The sequence below is a fragment of the Miniopterus schreibersii genome (genome assembly GCF_964146895.1).
Source record: "Miniopterus schreibersii genome assembly, chromosome: X".
NCBI lineage: Eukaryota > Metazoa > Chordata > Mammalia > Chiroptera > Miniopteridae > Miniopterus > Miniopterus schreibersii.
Window position 1 is genome coordinate 69,343,140 of NC_138104.1, and position 22,865 is coordinate 69,366,004.

Consider the following 22,865-nt stretch of genomic DNA (forward strand, 5'->3'; position numbering starts at 1 on the left):
TACTGTCCTAACAAGCAAGTCAAACTTAACTTCTCACAGACGCCTGGCACACTCAGATTGGACTGATCATGACTCTTTTGCTTAATGATTGTCTCTTTTAGTTGACTGTAAGTTCCATCCATCCATCCATCCATCCATCCATCCATCCATCCATTCAAAAAATATATTTTTTGTACTTGTTAAATGCCAAGCACTGTTCCAGGTACCAGGAATACAGTAGTGAACAAGGAAAAAAGTCCTGCCCTCATTGAACATTTTAGTTGGAGAAACAGACTATCATATATATGTTTTTGTTTACAGCACCAAGTAGTGATAAGTGCAGGAGAAAAATGAAGCAGGGTAACAGGACAGAGAGTAGTAAATTCTTCAGAAGCTACAGCGCTGTCTTTTCCCAAATTAGATGGTATTTCCAACTGAAGACACTTTATTTTTCCTCTTGGTCTTGTGGCAGAAACAACTGAAAGTATCAGGTACAAAAATCATGGCTTTTGAATTGGCTTGACTTTTCTTCATGTAGCACATGAGAGGTCTTTTTTGGACCACTGACTATTGTACCTTCTAATAGTTTTAATAAAACTTTGCCAGTCCCCTTTTCCACTTACATTCTGTAACTGATGAATTCTTGGCAAATTGTCAGTCTTATGTACTTCATCTTGTTGTGCCTCTTCTGCATTACAATTGGAGTATCGGAGCAATTTGGCAATTATAGATTCAAATTTTTTTTTAACCTATGTATTCAGCCAAGTATTTGAGTGTGACAGCAAGACACATCTCTGCGAGGAACTAAGCAAGATGGTAATAAGTCCCCTAGCATACAAATACAAACATTGCAGTTGGACATCTCCATGGAGCTTGCCGACTGCCTGCTGCTGATTGCTTGGTCTCAGTCACTAGATGCCCCTCAAGCCAGCCCAGTGTTCCCGGGCTTTGTGGCCTGGCTGTTGTGCACTTGTCAGGCCTCGCTAGAACAGATGCCTACCCCGACTCACCTCCCTGTTAGCGCCCCCTCAACTCCAACTTCCTGCTTGCTGGGTCTCTGAAACCTTTTTGTTTGTTTGTTTGTTTTTAGTTTTTTAAATTTTTCAATTACAGTTGACATTCAATATTATTTTATATTAGTTTCAGGTGTAAAGCATAGTGGTTAGACATTTATATAATTTATGAAGTGATCTCCCTGATAATTTCAGTACCCACTTGGCCCCATACATAGTTATTACATTTCTTTATTCTATAAAGTTACCAGATCAAGAAAATGTGTATGTGGCCTTCAGTAGACAGATGGCAAAAAATACCTTAAGGACCAGGTGATTTAATACAAATTGGATGATAACACAATAAGGTAAATTTGTAACTGGTTCAATTTCCATAAGCAAACAGTGGTAGTTAATAGATGTTTATCAACCTAAAGGGAGCATTCTAGAAATGGTGTAGTATAATGATTATCAATTAAAGCTCTGGAGTCAACTCTCAGGGTTTGAGTTTGTCTCAGCCACTCATTGGCTGTGTGACTTGGGACAAGTTCTTTCACTTTTCTGTGCTTCTGCTTCTGTGTCTGAAATGAGGATGACAGCGCCTGCCGCACAAGCTCTCGGTGGGGACTTAATAGCTCGCTTTGTCTTAAGCACATAGTAGAGAAGCAAGCCCTGCTACTTCAATATTTTGATCCTGACTTTGCTAAAATATAACAAAGTTTAGTGATCAAGCCAGTAAATTGCGAAACTGGAAAGACTAGGAAATACTTTGGGAGACAGAATCTTGGCAAGCTGGAACAGGGTGTATCACTCACGGTTCTTTGGCATGGAAAAGGCACTCTACTAGTCTTATCAGATTGTATCCAGTGAAGGAGATATAATTCCCCAATTGGAAATGAGGATACTATTATAAAAAATAAATACATAGAACAGATGCAAGGCAGCCAAATAGATTAAAGTGTCCACTACATAGGGATATATGTAAGGCTGAATGAAAGTGACAACCACAGAAATACAAGGTGAGAACATGTGGTTTGGCAGCCTCACAAACAAACAAAAATACTTAGGGATTAGTGAGCAGTCTTTTCAAAGTGAGTCATAATTGGAAGTGCCTACAAAACAAACAAAAAAGAGGAACTGATGTGGTTCCTGGCAGCTGATGTGGCATTAACAGATGTACTCTTTGTGTCTGCTCACTGGTAAGCCAGTTTATTTTTCCCGATTCCTATTTATTATTTTAACCTCAGGAAAAATAGAAGAACAGATGCCATCTCGCAAGAAAAAGTATGTAGGGGAATGTCCTCAGCCAACTAAGAAGAGAAAGAAGAAAGTCAGTACATTATGAGAAGTGGATGGAGCTGTGGGAAGTAGGTGGTAAAATGTGTGTACATTAGTCCCTCTCCAGGCTGTAAGTATCAGATGTGGGAGGCATGTTAGACAGATTGAGAACAAAGCTGGAGGCAGAAAAGTTTTCTCTCTTTTCCTGTTTGGTCTCTAGAAGGAACCTACCCTTGTGGTTAGGCAGAGAGGTTGAGCTGGGCCTTCCAAACTGCTCTCAGCTCTCATGTGGCATGGAAGGGACACAGAAGTTCCCATATGTATGCCCTTGAAGGGGGTCACTATCCTGACTCACCACATGTTGACATGATAATATTTTTGTATATGTTGTGTTAAATAAAATATTAAAATGAATTTCACATGTTTCTTTTATGATGTGGCTACTAGGAAATGTAAAATTACACATATGGTTTGCATTTGTGGTTCGCATTATGCTTCATTGGACAGTGCTGCTCTAGAGAAAATGGGGAAGTGAGAAAATCTGAAAGACTGAGTCATTTAAAAAGAAACCGAGTTGCCCTGGTTGGTGTGGTTCAGTGGTTAGAGCGTCAACCTGCACACCAGAGGGTCTCTGGTTTGATTCCTGGTCAAGGGCATGCACCTGGATTGCGTGTTCGTTCCCCATCCCCGGTCAGGGTACGTGAGAGAGGCAATCAATCGTTGTACATTTCTCACACCGATGTTTCTCTCTCTTTCCCCTCCTCCCCCTCCCTTCCACTCTCTCTAAAAATCAATGGAGAAAATATCCTTCGGTGAGGATGAAAAAAAGAAAAAAAAAAGAAACTGAGTTAACCTAAGGACACTTTCAGTTCTTGGCTCTAAGTTAGTTTACAAGATTGGACTAACTTCAGTAGGTGCTTTCTACTACACAGTGGTATAGAGTTTGTGAAGCATATGGAATCAGTTCTTTAAAATAAAGAAGACACTTTTTTTGGCCTGTGTGATGGAAGATTGAGCCATTTGTTTTTGTGTTAAAATAAAGACTGGAGGACCATAGGACACCTAGACAGTTGGAAGCATCTAATAATAGAATACAGGATCTTGGGAGGCAGTGAGTTCAATGTTGTAGATAGTATTCAGCTGTTCTAATCCCAGTAGAAAGATGAAAAATATATGAATAGAACACCTCAGTGTGTTCTGTTCCCTAGTTCTTCCCTCATCTGTTACCTGGAGTTTGATGAAAATGTATAAGAGAGATGTATAGTGCTGTGAGCTTGCAAGAGGAATATGTGATGCATTTTCTAACCTTGATCCAGGAAAAGGGATCCTTGGTGCTCCAAGCATTGATTGATCCAGAATAATGAAGTCTGGCCAGCTTTGGTGCCCACTGTCCTTTGCCCAAGAAAGGGGAGAGAGATTAGATTCAGCTGGGTTGGTTCTAGACACTTAGGAATAAAATTACTCTCCTGAGAAAGGTTGATCCTAGCTGTGAAGAAGATAAAGGCATAAAGCACAGTATATCAATTATTAACTACTTAAGTTTTTTTTCTTGCCCTATTGTCCTTTTTATTTTCTAAAATTTAGTAAGTTTGTTGATCGTTAGCACCTCTAATTAGCTGATACCAGAATGTGTTACCAGCACCACCAAATGTTATTATTTCTTTATTACACAATGTATGTTCACTGTGGAAAAATTAGAAAATGAAAAAAAAAAGAATATAAATAAACAGAAAAATAGAAAAAAGTATCCTTCCACTCAGAGAAAAATAATACTATTTTGGTATATAACTCTCAAGCCTCTTTTTCAAAGAAACTTTTTCTCCTGTAAAACAGGGGTTGGCAAACTTTTTTCTGTAATGGGCCAGATAGTAAATAATTTTAGCTTTGCAAATCATCTCATCTCTGTTGTAATTACTCAAGTACTGTTGTAGAGTGAAAGTAGCCATATGATTATAAATGAATGGGTGTGGCTGTGTGCCAATATAATACTTTATTTTTGGATACTGAAGTTTGAATTTCATATAATTTCCACATGCCATAAGATATTATTCTCCTTTTGTATTTTTCCAATAATTTAAAAATAGAAAAATTTTTCTTAGCTTGAAGGCCATACAAAAACGTGGGGGGCTAGATTTGGCCTGTAGGCTGTAGTTTGCCGACCCCTGAACTCTACAGATGCTATTCAAGCTTAACTATCACTGCTCATAGAAAAGCACAGCTTCCTGTTACAGTGAAGAGAATGGACTCAGGGGAACAATATTGGAGGCAGGCAGGGCATTAAAGGAGGCAGTGGCATTACCCAGGTGAGAAGTGATGGTGGCCTGAATTAGGATGCTTACAGTGGGGAATGAAAAGAGATTTGAGAGGCACTTATAGGGTAAAATTAATAGAAGATGGAGATGGACTGGTTTTCTGAACCTATCCAACAAAAGTAAAAAGATATAATCAGTTCAGTCCTTGGAGAGAAAATAATATTTACCATATTGCCCTGAAGCTGTAATCTGAAAATCTCTAATGCGTCCAGAAGCCATTCCCAGTGGAGTCTGACACTCTGAAATCAAATGAGGGAAACATAATAGCTAGAAGTGCAGAAAATTGAGCTTCACAAATGCAAGTCAATGAAAAAGGAAGAATACCAACAAATGCTCATTTTTTTAAGTGTTTACTATGTGCCAAGAATTGTATGAAATATTTTATTGTATAATTTCACTTAATTCACCCCAACAGGTAAGTGCTAAAACTATTCACATTTTTCAGCTGGGGAAATGAGGGTCCATACATACATAGACCAGTGGTTTTCTTACTTGTTTAGGGTTAAATCTCAAGCTCTTCCAAGCAGTATTTGTCAGTTATCTTTAGTAATTGAACCAAAGTTAAGTTTCAAAATTTTTTCTTGGAGATCTTGGAGCTTCACAATGTTGTGAAATAAAGAGACATTTTCTTAGCACCAGTTTGTTCAATACAAGATGGGGCAAAAGTAGGTTTACAGTTGTTCATATGGAAAATAATACAATAATTAATAAATAATAATACAAGAATAAACTGTTTCATGTACTCACAACTGTAAAACTACTTTTGCCCCACCCTGTATTTAGAGCTTCAGGTTCAAAGTGTTTAAACCTTCAAACATACCTACCCTCTTCTGAAGACTTATGATTTCTACCAGCAATATTCATTTCAGATTTGATAATGACTGTGAGCTTGTATTTATTTCTTGACAAAGGCAACCATTCTAGGAAGGAGAAAAGTTGTATAGATGTAAGCTGACTAGGCAGGGAACCTCTGCCTACATTGCTACTCACTCCTGTTGTACACTAGAAAAAGAGCGCTCATCCCAGCTTGTAGGTGTTCACCAATAAGGCATTCTATCCGCCAAATTCCAACTTTGGATGGTAGCATTTCCACTGTCTCAGAAACACCTTATAAAAAAGAAAAGGAACAAAAAAATATTTATTTTCTTTTATTTTACAAAAAATAAAAGGAACAAAAAATGAGCATGAGATATATTGGCTTATGCAGAATATCAAAGGAGATCTACCTAAGTCAATTACACCAATATTGGACCTCTGAAACCCAAAGTGCTTGCTATCTGACTCCTACAGCTGGGGGCGCTAGAGATTGAGTTCTGACAGTCCCCCACCCTGGGAAATGGGAGAGAGGGCCACAGAATGCTTTGGTGGTAGAGACAGGAGAAAGCTACTGCATTAGGCTTGTACTCTTAGAGTTTTTCATTGACCAGATGCGAGCTCCCTGGGAAAAAAAAGTCAGGGAGATCCTCCCATATCTAGTCCACTAGGGCTGCCTTGAGGGCTAAAGGAACCCCAGAAGCAGAAAGCTGGAAGTGAATCCTTAGAGGCTGAGGAATGAGTGACCAACCATCTGGAGTAAAGGTGAAACCATTCAGATCAAGGGGATTTCGTGAGAGAGGGTCCCAAAAGGGAATCTTTGAAGAGTCACCTGAAAGTTCCCTACATGAAGAATCCATTTTAAATATCTGCCAGGTGCACAAAGTGTGAAGCTTGCTTACAACAATGGTGCCAATCGTAAGTAAGTAACCACTGTCCAAACCCTTATCTTGATCCTTTTCATACTGGAGTTCAAAGCAGCAGGCAGCAAGGAGTTGGAGGGAAGCTCAATAAGCATAAGCTAGAGAAACAGAGGACTCAGCTGTGCCTCCCTTTCCCAATGCAGGCTTCCAGCCTGGTACAGGCTCAGATTTGGGGAGGAGAAATTCAAGTTCAATCAAGTTCAGAATTTTTATAAATATCTTAGAGTGGACATTTTAATTTCTGATGAACTATATTTGTGATCTAAAGTGACCATAGGACTGTTCATTATTTAAGATAAGAGTGAGCAGAAAAGTCACTGGTCTTATCAGAAGTTTTACAGAGAAATAGGGCAAGTTTATTCCTACTATTAAAACTGTTTTAAAGAGACAGTGGAGAACTAAAATGAAGTTGTATTTTTATCAACATTGTAAGTAGTGCTTAATCAATATATTGGTATCAGACATAAACAAATCACTCTCTGAATAACTACTGGTGCCATGTGGGATTTGAGATGGGGGAAAAAAAAAATCCCTTTTTCCCCCCTAGGAAAGTGCTATGACATTAATTATTCATTTATTCTGTTCTATTTTCTTTATAGCACATTATCTGTATAAGAAATTATCATGTTCATTTGCTAATTTATTTATTATCTCTCTGTAGGGCAAAGTCACTTGAAAAAGTAAGCTACCCCAGAACAGGAAGTTTGTCTGCTTTGTTCACTGATCATATCCCCAGTGCCTAGACCATTTCAAGTAAAGACTCAACAAGTACAGTAGGTAAAAGAAAAAGCACAAAGCAGTTCATACCTGGATAGAGGTTGTAGATTGCCATTTTATACTCCTCTTTTTTCCCTACAGTGAACACATGTCCACTGAAATGAATAGAATGGATGTTTTCATTGCTGCCCATGCTGAGCAGATACCATCGAATCCTTTGATCCTGAGCCATTACTAAACCAGGTAGAGTATCCATCACATAGCCATTGATTGCTGGAGAAGAACACAGAGAAGGCTGTTAAAATCTACTGCAGACATTCCTTTTCCTCCACTCCAGTCAAAAATATTGATTCCTATGAAGATTCTACTCCCATATACATATTCTCAATTCATACAATGTCCAAGCCTCAGGCTCAGGACTGATTTGTCATAGTGCATGCTGCATTTCACAGTGAGTAATATTTGGGTGTGGGATATATTACCATGGAAACGATAATTTTCTTTAAAAGTGGGGTCCTCCATCTGGATATCGCAGGGAGCCTTGCAGTTCCTTTCCATGTTTTCAGTGAAGTACCAGCTCTTGGTCTCATCAAAAATAGTGAAAAACAGAGCAAATTCCTGCACTGTCACTTGTCTCCCATGAACAGCGTTCAGTGTGTTAGTGCGACAGATCAGAAGAGGTCCAATCAAGCCTGAGTGCATATCTTTTTCCTGGGAGGGAAGACATCAATCCTATGAGTATAAGCTCTCCCACCTATGAACCAGAGTGGATTTCTCATCAACTTTTATGCAACTCCAACCTACTCCCCATCTTCCCACAGCACACTTCATCCTCCTCAGTAGATTCCAGAATGCTATTTCTAAAACACAAATATGATGCTACCTCCCCTATTTAAAACTTCCCATTATGTTTAGGATAAATACCAGAATTCTTAGCAGATATTGAAAGAAACATTTCTTTTAAATCAGAAAGTGGCCAGCACAATGTAAGCCCGCTTACCAGATCAACATCAGAAAAATAAGCCCAAGCTTTGCAGTCAAACTCATCTTTAGTAGGTGCCATATGATGTTGCACTTTCCAAAAGTAAATTTTGGTTTCATTAGGCTTGACAAATATTTTTCTAGGTTCTGCTCCTTGCCTCTGATCTTCCTCATATGAAATAAGGCTAGAATAGAAGGAGTAGGGACGAGAGGCCTGGTTTTTGAAAGTTACCTGCAGAGCACAAAAAAAAAAAAAAAGAAAGAAAGAAAGAAAAAAGAATGCAAGTGTTCTAGTGTTTACATCCCTAATAATAATGCATATTTTGGTTTTATCCAAGTTTTAATATCCAGAGAAAGTGGTACATAAGATGGATACTGTAACAACCCAGACCTAAAAATCTGTAGAGGAAACTCTGAGGAATTTTAAAATATCTATATATCTTTATTGATTTCAGAGAGAGGAAAGGAGAGGGAGAGAGAGAGACAGAAACATCAATGATGAGAGAGTCATTGATTGGCTGCTTCCTGCACCCCCCCCCCAACTGGGGATAGAGCCCACAACCTGGGCATGTACCCTGACAGGGAATCAAACCCCAATCACCTGGATCCCAGGTCGACGCTCAACCACTGAGCCATGCCCTGCCAGGCTGAGGAATTTTTGAATTAAAAATTTTAAGGCATGCACTCAAATTTGCAAAGGAGAAAATTCCTAAATACTAAAAAGCAATTCCAAAGTAAAAGAGAAAATATCACCACAGGGGGTTTAAGACACCATAATCTCAGGACTTGATACTTAAGTTAAGGTTCTTCATGACAAATTACAGAATGAATGCATATAATCTTTTAAAAAGACTGGTTTTCAGATTTGAAAGAAAAAAAAAAAGATACATGTTTCATAGGACATATGAAAAGTAAAATAAAAATCAAAGCAGAAAAATTTTACTCACAATCCAATAATTTTATATCCTTCTGTATTCTTAATGGAAACCATCAATTGGTATAATGAATGACTATTTTGGGGAAAAAATAAAATTAATTTACCCTTGGCTCCCACAATGCTCCCAAAATAACTTTTAGTCTATAGAAATTACTGATGGATTAAAAAGTTAAATGTTAAGAAATAGAACTGTAAAAGAAAGTTCAAGAAAGGATAGGTGATTTGGGGGGAAAACAAGATGGCGGCGTAGGTAACAGCTGTACCTGCCGCCTCCTGCAACCACATCAAAATTACAACTAAAATACAGAACCACCATCACTCAGAACCTCCTGAAATCTGGCTGAACAGAAGCCTTACAACCAGGGAACTGAAGAAGCACTGAGACCAGGGTGTCTCCAGCACAGCAGCTCTCTGGATGTAGTTGCAGCTGGTCCTCACAGCTGATTGGCCAGGGGGGGGGGTGGTCAGTTCCTCCCAGTGATGCCAACAGCAACCAAGGCTCAACTACAACAGGACAGTGCACACAGCCCACACAGGGGAGCATCTAGAAGGCCCAGCTCAGGTGACTGGGGAGGCTGAGCCCCTGGACCCTACAGGACACCTACTACACAAAGGCACTCTACAAATTCCAGGAGACATAGCAGCTCTACCTAATACATAGAAACAAACACCTGGAAGCAGCCAAAATGTGGAGGCAAAGAAACATGTCACAAAGGAAAGAACAGAAGAAATCTCTAGAAGAGGAACTAAATGAAATAGATCCAAGCAAGCTAATAGATACAGAGTTCAGAATTTTGTTTATAAAGATGTTTAAGCAGACTATTAGGGAAATAACTGAGAAAATAGATAACATAATAAAGTACCAATTTGAAATGAAGGCTACATGAACTGAAGGCTACCTGGCTTTCCCCTGCCTGGGGAAAGAAATAGACTTACAAGTCCAGGAAGCACAGAGGGTCCCAAACAGGAGGAACCCAAAGAGGCTCACAGCAAGACACTTCATAATTAAAATGCCTAAGGTTAAAGACAAAGAGAGAATCTTAAAAGCAGCAAGAGAAAAGCACTTAGTTACCTACAAGGGAGCACCCATATGGCTGTCAGCTGATTTCTCAACAGAAACCTTGCAGGCCAGAAGGGAGTGGCAAGAAATATTCAAAGTGATGAAAAACATGGAACTACAACTAAGATTGCTCTACCCAGCAAAGCTATCATTCAGAATTGAAGGTCAGATAAAAAGCTTCACAGATAAGAAAAAGCTAAAGGAGTTCATCACCACCAGACCAGCACTACAGGAAATGTTGAAGGGTCTTCTTTAAGAAGAAGCTAATGAACAAAAGAACCTGAAGAACTAAATAGATCCAGAGACATTGACGCAGGCAACAGACGATCATATTTCAGAGGAAAGAGGGAAGGGGGGATGGAGGGTGGGAAGAAATTAAGCAAAGAAGTTATATGCATATATGCATAACCCATGGACACAGTCAATAAGGGGGTGAAAGCTTGGGGAGGGGGTGGGAGCGAAGTGGAAGGGGTCAGTTGGGGGGGGAAATGGGGCACCTTTATTCTCAACAATAAAGATAAATTTAAAAAATAATAATAATAAAAGAAAGTATAGGTGATTTTAAGAAAAAAATCTCTGTATAAGGTAGGATTTTTATAAACATGAAAGCTATGAAAGTGGCATAAAGGAAAGATTTATAGGTTACTTCCTAAAATATAAAACCTGCTTTAATTTAAAAAGCATTATATGTAAAATTAAGAGACAACAAACTTGGAAAAATACTATTCACTAAAATGATCAATGATCATTAATAAATCAATGATCTATAATATATGAAGTAATACAAATTAATAAGAAAAGCACTCTCTCCAAAAATGTCAAATGTGTAAAGTACATTAACAGATAATCCATTACAGAAAGTCTTAAAATGTTCGTGTACATTTCACTTTTAGAATTTTATCGTAGGAAAAGTTGTGATTGCAGCATTATTAAAATAGTGTAAAAAACTTATCTAAAAGGTTATTGAAAATAAATCATAAATTCATGCAATAGATTACTATGCCATCACTTTAAAAGGATACTTAGGAAGTGTTTTTAAATAACATAAGAAATGTTTATGACACAATATTTAGTCAAAATAGAAGTAGAATTATACATTGTATAATTTTGAATACCTAAATAGAAGAATACATAGGAAAAAGATAAGAACATACATCAAAACGATAATTATGAGATTATTTTTCAACTTTATTTTCTATATTATAAAATTTTCAAAAGTGAATACATTATTTTTATAATCAGAGATGAAAATATACAGGATTAATTTTCTTGTGATTCCATTGTCCTCAACTCACCATGATATTGTCTTCAACTTCTGCTCTTATATATGGCCCCAGGAGTCCCAAGTGTTCATTTAGTTCTCCACGGTATAGGGGCTGAGTAAAGGAGCCATCAGTAAATTCTTGGAAAACCACCTTCTTGAACTGAGGGATACCTCCACTCTGAGCCCTGAAGAAAAAAGCAATATCCTCATGGGCCAGGTGTGTAGAAACACCTCACATTTTTGCCTTCTCTGTATTTGAGATACATTTAGTAGTATTGATTATGAATTGCAAGTATAATGGGGAAGGGAAGGGAGAAAGAGATTAAAGATAACTTTTATGTTTCTGATTTGGGCAAATGGTAGAAGGTGATGCAATTCACTGAGATGAAGAACCCTAGAGGAGGAGCAGGTTGAGGTTTACAGTTTTGGACACACAGAATATCTATATGTATTAAATTGTCAAATACACAAAGATTAGGAGTTCACAAAAGAGGTCTAGATAAAGAGCATCCATATTTAGATGGTATCTAAATCATGTGAGTGATTTATCAAAGCCAATAGTCAATTTTGTTATGTCCTTATCTTACTCAACATCTAAGAAACATTTTCATAGTTATCTACTCCATACCTTTTGACATGCTCTCTCCAGGCTTCACTAGCATGTAAGTTCAATGAAAGCAGGGGTTTTTCTCTGTTTTGTTCACTGCTATATTCCCAGCAGCTAGAACAAGTACCTGGCATATGGTAGGTGCTCAAAAACTTTGTTGAATGTTGAATGGATGTAGGGTTTATAAACACATTCTAAATGTAAGAGAACTCCAGGGTTCAGTCTTTGGACCTCTTTTCTTCACTTAAAAAAATCTGTTAAACTTGTGAACTAAAACTGCACAACAAAGTGCATAAAACAAGTACTTTTGGTACAAAAATGCAACCATCATCCAGATTAAGAACATTGCCAGCAACCCAGAAGACTCACTGTATGTACCTTTCCAATCACATCCTCTTCCTCCCCACTAAAGGTACCACCATTCCGATGTTTGTGGTAATTCTTTCTTTGCTTTTCTTCATAATCATGCTATTTATATATACATCTCTAGAGAACACAGTTTAGTTTTGCCTGTTTTGAAGTATGTAAATGGAACCATATTGTATATTCTTTGGTTTCTGGCTTCTTTCACTCAGCATTATGGTTGTGAGATTCATCTACCTTGTGTGTAGCTATAGTTTGTTCATTCCCATTGCTGTATAGTATTCTCTTGTGTGAATATACCACAGTCATGGACATTCGAATTTTTTCTAATTTTTGGTGCATACACAAAGTTCTGCTATGAACCTTCTTGTAAATGTCTTTTGGTGAACATATATATGCATTTCTGTTGGGCGCATATCTAGGAGTGGAATTGCTGAATATGTATATGTTCAGCTTTGTTAGATACCACCACACTGTTTTCCAAAGCTTCTGTACTATTCTCCCTTTTCATCAGCAATATATGAGAGTTCCATTTGATCCAAATCTTCAGACACTTTGTATAGACTTTGTTTTTACATTTTGGCCATTCTAGCAGTTGCACAGCAGCATGCTTGTTGTTTTATTTTGCATTTCTCTGATTAATAATGAAGTTGAGATAATAACTCCTTAAGAGCAGAGGCCAGTGGATTTCCTCTTTTGTGGAATGCCTATCCAAGATTGGTTTGTTTGTTTGGGCGTGTGTTTTTTTGTTGTTGTTGTCAATTTTTCTATTGGACAATTTGCTTTTTTCTTATTGATTCAAAGGAGAACTGCAAATAGTCTTGATATGAGTCCTTCATTGGCTATTTGTGCTGCAAACATCTCCTATTCTGTGACTAATCTTTTAATTCTATTTTTCTTATTTCTTGATGAGCATAAATTAATAATTTTAATGTTGTGAAATTTATCAAAAGTCCTTCATGGTTACTGTTTTTTGTATCTTGATGCCAATTCTCTTTTTTTCCCAACTCTGAGGTTATTAATATAACTCACTTATTTTTTCCATCTAAGAGATTTATGGCTTTTTATGTTCACGTTTAGACTTGTAACCCAATGTGAGTGGATTTTTGTGTATGATGTGAGTTAGGCATCCAATTTAATGTTTTTCCATGTGGGTATCAAAATTTCCTGACACCTTTTATTGAAAACTGCTATTCTATGACATCTTTGTCATAAAAGTTGGTCTATACATGTGTGAGTTTAGTTTCGGGTTTTCTATTCTTTTTTATTGACCTCTTTCTTTACCCTAAAGCCAAAGTATCACATTGTTTTAACTACCATGGCTTTAAAATAAGTTTCAGCATGTTATACAGTAATTCCTCCCACTTTGTTCTTCTTTTTCAAGAGGGTCTTGGCTATTCTTGGCCCTTTGCATTTTAAAATCAGCTTTTTGAGTTCTACAAAACAAAGAACTTGTTGAGATTTTCATTTTAGTTATATGGAATCTATAGATCAGTTTGGGGATAATTTACATTTTCACAATATTGTGTTTTCCAGTTCTTGTACATTTATTTAAATTGTCCTTAGCCCGGCCAGGCATGGCTCAGCGGTTGAGCGTCGACCTAGGATCCAGGAGATCAGGGTTTGATTCCCGGTCAGGGCACATGCCCGGGCTGTGGGCTCGATCAATGACTCTCTCATCATTGATGTTTCTATCTCTCTCTCTCCCTTTCCTTTTCTCTCTCTGAAATCAATAAAGATATATTTTTTTTAAAAAAGTTTCCCATTAAATTTCCAGTTTTTTTCCATAGAAGTCTTGAAAAAAGTTGGTCATAATTATTTCTAGGTATTTATGACTATTTTATTCCATTGTAAATGGCATATGCTGTTAATTTTATGTTCTACCTGTCTATTGCTATTATATAGATATATAATTATCTTTTGTATATTGAATTTGAATTCCACAAACCCGCTAGCCTTCTTAGTTAATTCTAATAATTTATTTGTAGATATTTTAAAAAATATTTTATGTACACAATTCATATAATCTATAATCAAGGGCTGTTTTGTTTACCCCTTTCCAACATTTATACTTTTTATATCTTTTTATTGCTTTAGTATGTTGGTAGCACCTCCAGTACAGTACTGAATAGAAGTGATGATAATAAAGGGTTCCTAATCTCCAAAGGGAAACTTTCAATGGGTCAGCATTAAATGTGATGCTTGGTGTAGATTTTTGTAGATACACTTTCTCAGGATAAGGGAATTCCTTTCTATTATAATTTGCTAAAAGTTTTAAAAATCATGTGTGGATGCTAAATTTTAAGCGAACACTCTTTTCATAAAATGAGAGGGTTATATGTTTTTTCTACTTCATCTTGCTAATGTGACAAATTACAATGATTTTTTAAAATGTTAAACCAATCTTGTAATTCAGGGATTACATTGACATAGTTATCTATCCTTGTATCAGTATCACACTTTATTAAATAATGTAGCTTTACAATAACTCCTGATATTTGGCACTGTCATTCTTTCCCCTTCAAGATTTCTCTCTATGCACTGCTTTTGATACATATCACAAGTTTTAATATGTCATATTTATACTTTAATTTGGTTAAAAATATTTCTTCTTTGACAAGCACATTGTTTAGAAGTGTGTTAATTTCCAATGAACCTTCTAATTGATTTAATGTTTAATTTATTAGAGAACATATTTTATATGTTTTATATTTTCAATCACTACAATGTCTTGTTTTGTAGCACAGCATATGGTCTACTTTATTAAATGTTCCATGTGAACTTGAAAAAATGTTAAACCTGGAGTTGCTGGGTGTGCTCCATTAATCATACTTAAATCTTCTACATCCTTATTGATGTTTGGGTGTTCTTTAAATCAGTTATCTCTAAATATGATTTTGAATTTCTCTATTTCTTTATTTAATTCTGTCAAGTTTTGCTTTATGTATTTTGAAGCTATATTAAATTAATACAAATTTTAGAATGTTATATCTGCTTATTGAATTGACTTTTTAAATTATTATAACAGTTCCATTTTATCTGTAGAAACCTCTTGCTTTAAAGTTTACTTTTAACCTGAGTCTTTATATTTTAAGTGTGTCTATTATAGACAATATATGGTTTTGGTTTGTGGTTACCATGAGTTTCATACTTATCCATCTATGTCTATAGCAGTCTATTTTAAGCTGATAGTCATTTAAGTTCAAATGCATTCGAAAAGCTCTACATTTTTACTCCTCCCTCCATGCTTTATGTTGTTGATGCCATCTTTTCTTTCTTTTTGTTTTGTGCATTCTATGACTATTTATTGTAGTTATAGTTAATTTTCCTACTTTTATCTTTTAACCTTCATATTGGCTTTTTAAGTGGTTGATTTGCTGTGTTTATTATATATTTGCCTTTAAGAGTGAGGCTTTTTTCTTTCCTGTATTTTCTTACCTTAAGACTATTAAGGAAACTAGTGAGATCCTCAATGACATAATAAAGAACCAGTCAGAAAGGAAGGCTATACTAACTGAAAGGAAGAATAATTTACAGGGAATCAACAGTAGAGTAGAGGATGCCGAGAAGCAAATCAGCAATTTACAATATGAGGAAGCAAAAAACACCCAACCAGAGGAGCAAAAAGAAAAAATAATCCAGAAATATGAAGATAGTGTAAGGAGTCTCTGGGACAACCTCAAGTGGCCCAACATTAGCATTATGGGGAACAAGAAGAGAAGAAAGAGAGCAAGAAATTGAAAACCTATTTGAAAAAATAATGACAGAAAAATTCCTCTACCTGGTGAAAGAAATAGACTTACAAGTCCAGGAAGCACAGAGAGTCCCAAACAAGAGGAACCCAAAGAGATCCACACCAAAACACATCATAATTAAAATGTCAAAGGATAAAGACAAAGAGAGAATTTTAAAAGCAGCAAGAGAAAAGCAGTTAGTTACCTACAAGGGAGCACCCATATGACTGTCAGCTGATTTCTCAACAAAAACTTTGCAGGCAAGAAGGGAGTGGCAAGAAATACTCAAAGTGATGAAAATCAAGAATCTACAACCAAGATTACTCTACCCAGCAAAGCTATCATTTAGAACTGAAGGTCAGATAAAGAGCTTCACAGATAAGAAAAAGCTAAAGGAGTTCATCACCACCAATCCAGTACTACATGAAATGTTGAAGGGTCTTCTTTAAGAAGAAGCTAATGAACAAAAGAAACTGATGAACAATAGACCCAGAGACATTGAAGCATGCAACAGATGGTTGTACCTCAGAGGGAAGAGGGATGGGAGGTGGGGGGTGGGAAGAGATTAATCAAAGAAGTTATATGCATATATGCATAACCCATGGACACAGACAATAATGTGGTGTATGCCTGGGGACAGGGTGGGAGCAAGGTGGAGGGGGTCAATGGGGGAAAAAATGGGACACCTCTAATACTTTCAACAATAAAGATAAATAAAGTAAATAAATAAATGAACAAAGAAGCAGAACAGAAACAGACTCATGCATACAGAGAATATTTTGATGGTTGCCAGATGGGAGGGAGGTGGGGGGATGGGTGAAAAGGTGAAGGGATTTAGAAGTACAAATTAGTAGTTATAGTGTAGACATGGGGGTGTAAATAGGGAATATAGGGAATATAGTCAATAATTTTCTAATAACTATATATGGTGTCAGATGGGTATGAGATTTTTCAGGATGATCACTTAATAAGTTTTATAATATCTAATCACTGGGGTGTCCACCTGAAACTAATATAATATTGTATGTCAACTGTAATTGAAAAAAATAAAAAATAATGATAAAAAAGAGGCTATTACAATAATTTGAGTGAGAGTTGATTATGGTTTAGACTAGATAGTAGCCACTGAGATAGAGAGAATTGGATTTTGTGTGTGCTTGTTTGTGTGTGTTTATAGAATTGATTTATTTTAAGTAGATTTTTATTATTATAGAAGCAGTGCACATGAACTGTAGAAAATTTGAAAATATAGACACATATCTTTAAAATTGAAAACATTACTTTTAATCTAGAGTGACATTTTATTATGTCTTCTCTTGTTTTGTAATCTGTTTTTTTTTTTATTAGTCAACAATCTCTAACTTTCCATTTCAGTACATTTTCATTTTATCCATTACTCAGTCCATAATATAATTTTGGTTATTTTTTGAAGTTTTATAACTAACAGGATTCTTTGATGGACTTGATGTGGTTGTGAGAGAAAAAGAATAATTAAGAATAACTTAATTATTCTCCATGGCCATTGCCATGAAGAAGTCTGGTCTAACAGGTATTAGGAAGGGGCAGAAATTAAGAGTCTAATTTTGTATATTTTAAGCTTGTGACTTGTTATTTGAGTCTCAAGTTCAAGAGAGAGATCTGATGTGGAGATATACAACTGGAAATTGTCATATAGATAGGTCCTAAAACCATAAGTGTAGATAGATCATCACAAGAGTGAGTGCAAACAAAAAAAAAAAAAAAAAAAAAAAAAAAAAGAAGAGTTTTGAGAACTAATATCCTGAGCATTCTAACATTTAAAGGTTAGGGAAGTGAAAGACCGGCAAAGTTGACAGGGAAGGATTGGTAGTGAATTTAGTAGAAAAATTAAAGTGACGTCAGAGAGACCAAGTGAGAACATGTATAAAGGATGGAATAATCAGCTACCAAATACTACTGAGAGTACAACTAAGATGAGAACTTAGAATTAGTAAGGATCAATAGTGACCTTGAAAATGTAGTTTTTATAGAATAATGGTGATAAAAGGCTCTTTGGAGTGGTTTAAAGAAAGAATAAGAAAAAGAAGCAAAGAAAGTAAGTAGGGGAAATTATTTTTAAATGTTTCCTCAAAAGACAAGGGGAGAAATTATACAGCATGATTGGTACTGATAAGACTAACTCAGTGGAGAAAGAGAAATTGATGATGTAAAAAAGAAAAGGGGAATTGCTGAAGCAACAGTTTTTATGAGGGGAGAAAAGATGGGATAAGTGCAAAATTGGAGAACTTGGTCATAGGAACACAGACAGTCCATTTATTGTCATAAGCATGAAGACAGTATATGGGTACAGATGTCGATAAATATGGTATTGGAAGTCTGTGGAGGTTCATTGCACAGCATAAGCTAAGAGTAATAAGGGTCGTTTGAGAATGAGCAAAAGGTATTGGAGATTTAAGGAAAAAGCAGAAAACATAAGTTAGGGGTCCAGGAGAATGGGAAGTCAGTGAACTAGGGAAATATTCTGTGGTTGCTGTGCAGCAATAAGGGCACACCTGAAGTAGAAAGCAAGGTCGGAAAGTGACAATGAGTAATGAAGAGGGCACCTATATTATCTGACCACTGCTCATCTCTACCACCTCATCTCCCACAACTTGCCTCACCCCCCACTAGTTCTTCACTGTACTCTAGTCATGCTAGTCCTTTTCATTTCTCAAACATGCCAAATATGTTCCATTCTCAGGGCCTTCGCACTTCATGTTCCCTTTGCCTGGAAATATCTTCTCTCAGAGCTGTCAGCTGGTCTCTTATCATTTAGGTCTCAAGTCCACAAAGGATTTATCTGACCACCACATCCAAAGTAACACCCCAGTGTTACTCTACCATACTATTCAATTCTCTCTTCTGAATATCATCATCAAGACCCCCCCCCATTTATTTTTCTACTAATTTATTATCTCTTGCTTTCCCCATTAGAATGCAAGCTCCTACTTTGCTGCACTTGTACCTACAAAATTGTCTGGCATATAGTAGGTGCTCAATAAATATTTGTTGACTGATTGACTCTTCTTATATTTATCTTCCAAATTTCTCTGTGCTTTCTTTCCCCTGCCCTACCTCCTTCTGCTCCCCTAACTTTGCCCTCTGTATCCTCAGTACCATGGAAAACAAGCTTTCCTACATCCTCAACCTTTTTGCCACACAAGTAACTTTTTCCTCCTGCCTCTTTAGGGCTCTCTCATGATATTGTCTTCTACTGCAGCTCATAAGGCTGATAGGTAAATCTGACTTTCTTCCTACTCTCCATTGCTGCTTATTGACTCTGACTCTTCTACCCTTTCATAAGCCCCTCTTCTACTCCTCTTTCCCACCAGAGTAAGAGTTTTATGCCATCTGGATTTACCATCTTCTAACTTTCATTGTTGGTATCATCATCTAACCTCCCATTTACTCCTCAGCTTCATCTAGACTTTGCCATCTGGCTCTCAGCATTCTTCTATAAAGCAATCTTTGGAGTCTCACTGCTGCCGATTGGCTGTGCCTTTCCTATTGTTTCAGCAACTGGTAAAGTCAAAGGTCACAGTAGCAGGACAGAGGAATAATCAATGTGCCCATACCTGTTTCTTAGTGCATGGGGGAATTTACTCATTCCATAATCCCAGAGCCGCTCCACTGCAGCAATGAAATAGTGTCGTGTTCTCTTTTGAAAGCTGCGAGGGCCCTGATTTTCATGGTCACCATATATGTCAAAATCTTCTCTCTTCATTCCAGTCGAGAAGGTATCATCATAGTCAATTTTGTCTTCCTCTGGTTGAAGAGTAGTGGGAGTTATTTCCCTTTGATGGCGTTTCAAGATTGGTGAATTTTGAAAGTACAACCTTCCAGTCCCTCCTTGCTTTGCCCAAGTGGTTTCTCTTTGGGGCTTATCTTGTTTTTCATTTATTGCTGCTATTGAATGATAGTTTTCATAAGGGCCTAGCGGTGAAATGGTGTCTTTTGGCTTAAAAGCTATGTTTTTTTGTGACTTCTCTTGGTTTGTCCACTCTTCTCTTGGTGTCTGGGTAGCACATTGATTATCCCAAGCAAGGAGACCTAGCAGCTTGGAGGGAATCTTTTCAGGGCTTTTGGTTGCCCGTTTCAGAAAGGGCACTGTTCCAGGTCTATTTACTTTATTCAGTTTATAAGTGTCCTCTGTTTTCTGAAGGAACATCTCTTCTGTCAGATCCAGGTGGTGAGGTGAATCATTGCTGGTTTTTGTAGGCAAAGAGTGTACCTGATGAATATGAACTTTAGGAAGTAATTCAACTTTGCCAGATACTTCAGACAAGCTTGGTTTTAAAACAGTGTTCTCAAGGTTCTTGTACATGAGTGAGTTGGTGGCACTTTCCCCCAGGGAGCTAACCTTTTCTTGACCTCTAATCATTTCCAAGATTAGGAAGGCTAAAGAAATATTTCTTTTGGCTCCTTGTAAGAAATGACTGCTTTCTGGGACTCCAGAACTCCTCTTCCTAAAGGTATAACTATAAGATGATGCTAGAAGAGGAGAAGAGTTGTCCTGGGGTGGGATCTTGGTCATATCTGTAGGTCTAATTGATGGAAATGCTGATACCTTTGCAATGGGTAATGCAGAGCCATCTGTTTGAATGATGCCATGACTTTTCATAGAAAAATCTGATAAGAGAGACTGAGTAATGGCCCTTTTCTCCTTCTCATGGTACTCTATCTGTGTGAGGGTGCCTTGGGTCAAATATTTCATGTTTTTGGACCACTGGGTTGAGGTGCCATTCAAAATTACCCCCTCTTCAAGCTCTTCTTTTGGGAGTCTAAATTGTTTTAAATTCCGCTTACCACGTTGAGCAATAACATTCTGCTGATTTGGATTAGGAGATACCCTTGTGGTGTTTGGATACTTCTCTAACACTTGTTTTGTTTGATTTCCCAAGCGTTCCATGTTTGCTTCCTCCCTTATTTTTGAGAAATGGGCCATATGAATCCCTGCTCTATTTGCTGAATAGTTTAATGACCTGGTGTCTTGAAGTATTGGAGTATATGTCCCCGCATTTAAACTGTCTACATTTTGCTCAGTGCTTAGTAAGAAAAGGTTCTTCAGGAAATTCTTAGTGCCATTCACTGTATACACATGAGGCAAAACTACATTCTCTTGGATTAATTTCTCCTTCCTTTCTATCTCTTCCTGGGATTTTTTTTCTTGATTGTGTGTATCATTGTTTTGGATATTAGTCAAGTTAATAAGAAATGTGCTCTTACTGTTTGGAGAAATCATCTCTTTGAGTCCCAGGTCCTTTGTAAATCCATCCTCTTCTACTACTACTTTTTTATTCTCTGACAAGAAATTCTGATCTTTCACAGATTTTTCTGATCCTAAAGGTGTCAACTGCTTTGGACCAGGCCTTTGCCCAGAGCTTAGGGAGTTATTGCCATGGGTCCTTTTTATCCAATTTGCTGAATCTGGCAAGAACAGCATCTTGAAGAGTGATATATCTGGATTTTCTGCACCTACTGGAACAGGGCCCTCTTTTCTTTGGTGGACCATTTCCATAATGTTTGATGAAGTTGTTTTATTTGACACATAATTTAGCCCCAAAACTGTAGTATTTTTGTCCATAAGAGTTTTATCATGAATCAAAGAAGTCACTTCTTGAACATCAGCATTACTATTTAATGTAATATCTTGCCAGACTGATGAACTGTTCTCAATTAAAAATGTTGGGCCATCAATGTGAGTCTTTGTATTCATCACTGAGTAAACTGGTGTCTTATTTGTCTTTACTAAAGAGACATTAACTTTGAATAAAGAGTTACCTTTAGTCAATGAAGCAGGTTCATGAACTCTTTCCTCTTTAAATAACCTATCTCTCTCCATTGATAATATATTTTCTTCCAGTGAACTTTCTTGACTATTAATTAAAGCTGCTTCTAACAATTTGGAATCATTATCTCCCTCACTCAAGCCCAAAGGTACACCAGACCCAATAAGGTGAGATGCATTTTTGTCAAATACAATGGTGTCTAATTGACTACTAAAGTGAACTGGCATATTTGGTGGTCCTAAAGAACCTGCCTTTTTAGCACCTGCTGTGAACTCTTCTGATGGAATTGTTGGTGAAGTCTTTAGATTGTTTGACAAACTAGAAATTGTTAAATCAAGTTTCTTCAACTCTACTTCTGTTGTTGACTCCAAATTCTCATTTAATCTTAATTGTAGTTCTGGCTCAGGAGTAAATACTCTGTCCCTACTGTTATGGAGCCCTGGTCTGAGATGTGTCACTTCAGATGGGCCTTTGTTTCTTTCTATTGCTCCAGGTAAATGATCATCAGCCTCATATGTGGCTTCTTGGAGATCAGATAAGGATAATCCATGTGGAGTAGGATTCTGTCCCAAGAGCATCAACAAATCACTAGAGGAAACACTTTGTACTTTAAGTAGTGGCATTCTCTCTCCAGACCAAGGATCGATCTTCTTCATATCATTTTCTGGAGTTGAAATGACTTCAAATTGCTTTTGCCTAATGCTGGGGTGCCTTGAATTTTGGGAGAAGCTTCTGGGTTGAATGGCATCATTTTCATTCAGCAAGGAAGATGGAATATCTTCATATGTGTCTTCATAATAATCGTCAGTGTTTCTATTGTTACAACTAGAAACCTTCAGTAAGGCTGTCATGCCTCTGTTCCGAAAGTCTGAATTGTGGCACCCGAGAACCCACATACCTGGAGATAAGGAAGAATAAGACTCTGGTTACTCATAACCCAGGTACCAAGCTAGTTTTGTGTTAGAGGGTATATCCTATTCCCAGATAAATGAAAAAATACTAGTTGATATCATTACATTACAGGTAATTGGGTTAAATCCATGACATATATAACAATAGTAGCAATGTTAGCAAAAGTAGATTTTGCATTGCTGCTGT

At 37.0% G+C, this 22,865-nt stretch overlaps 1 protein-coding gene across 1 annotated transcript in view; it reads right to left on the reverse strand.

Moving 5' to 3' along the window:
• Positions 1-22,865, reverse strand: part of F8 (coagulation factor VIII) — a 159,184-nt gene that overhangs the window by 41,271 nt on the left and 95,048 nt on the right. Inside the window, exons 14-21 of the mRNA XM_081124883.1 lie at positions 19,554-22,665; positions 11,288-11,441; positions 8,015-8,227; positions 7,497-7,725; positions 7,105-7,287; positions 5,552-5,668; positions 4,729-4,800; positions 3,556-3,641 (exon numbers count right to left, since the gene is read on the reverse strand). Coding sequence (XP_080981009.1) covers positions 3,556-3,641; positions 4,729-4,800; positions 5,552-5,668; positions 7,105-7,287; positions 7,497-7,725; positions 8,015-8,227; positions 11,288-11,441; positions 19,554-22,665 — 4,166 coding nt within the window. The remainder of the gene's footprint in view (positions 1-3,555; positions 3,642-4,728; positions 4,801-5,551; positions 5,669-7,104; positions 7,288-7,496; positions 7,726-8,014; positions 8,228-11,287; positions 11,442-19,553; positions 22,666-22,865) is intronic.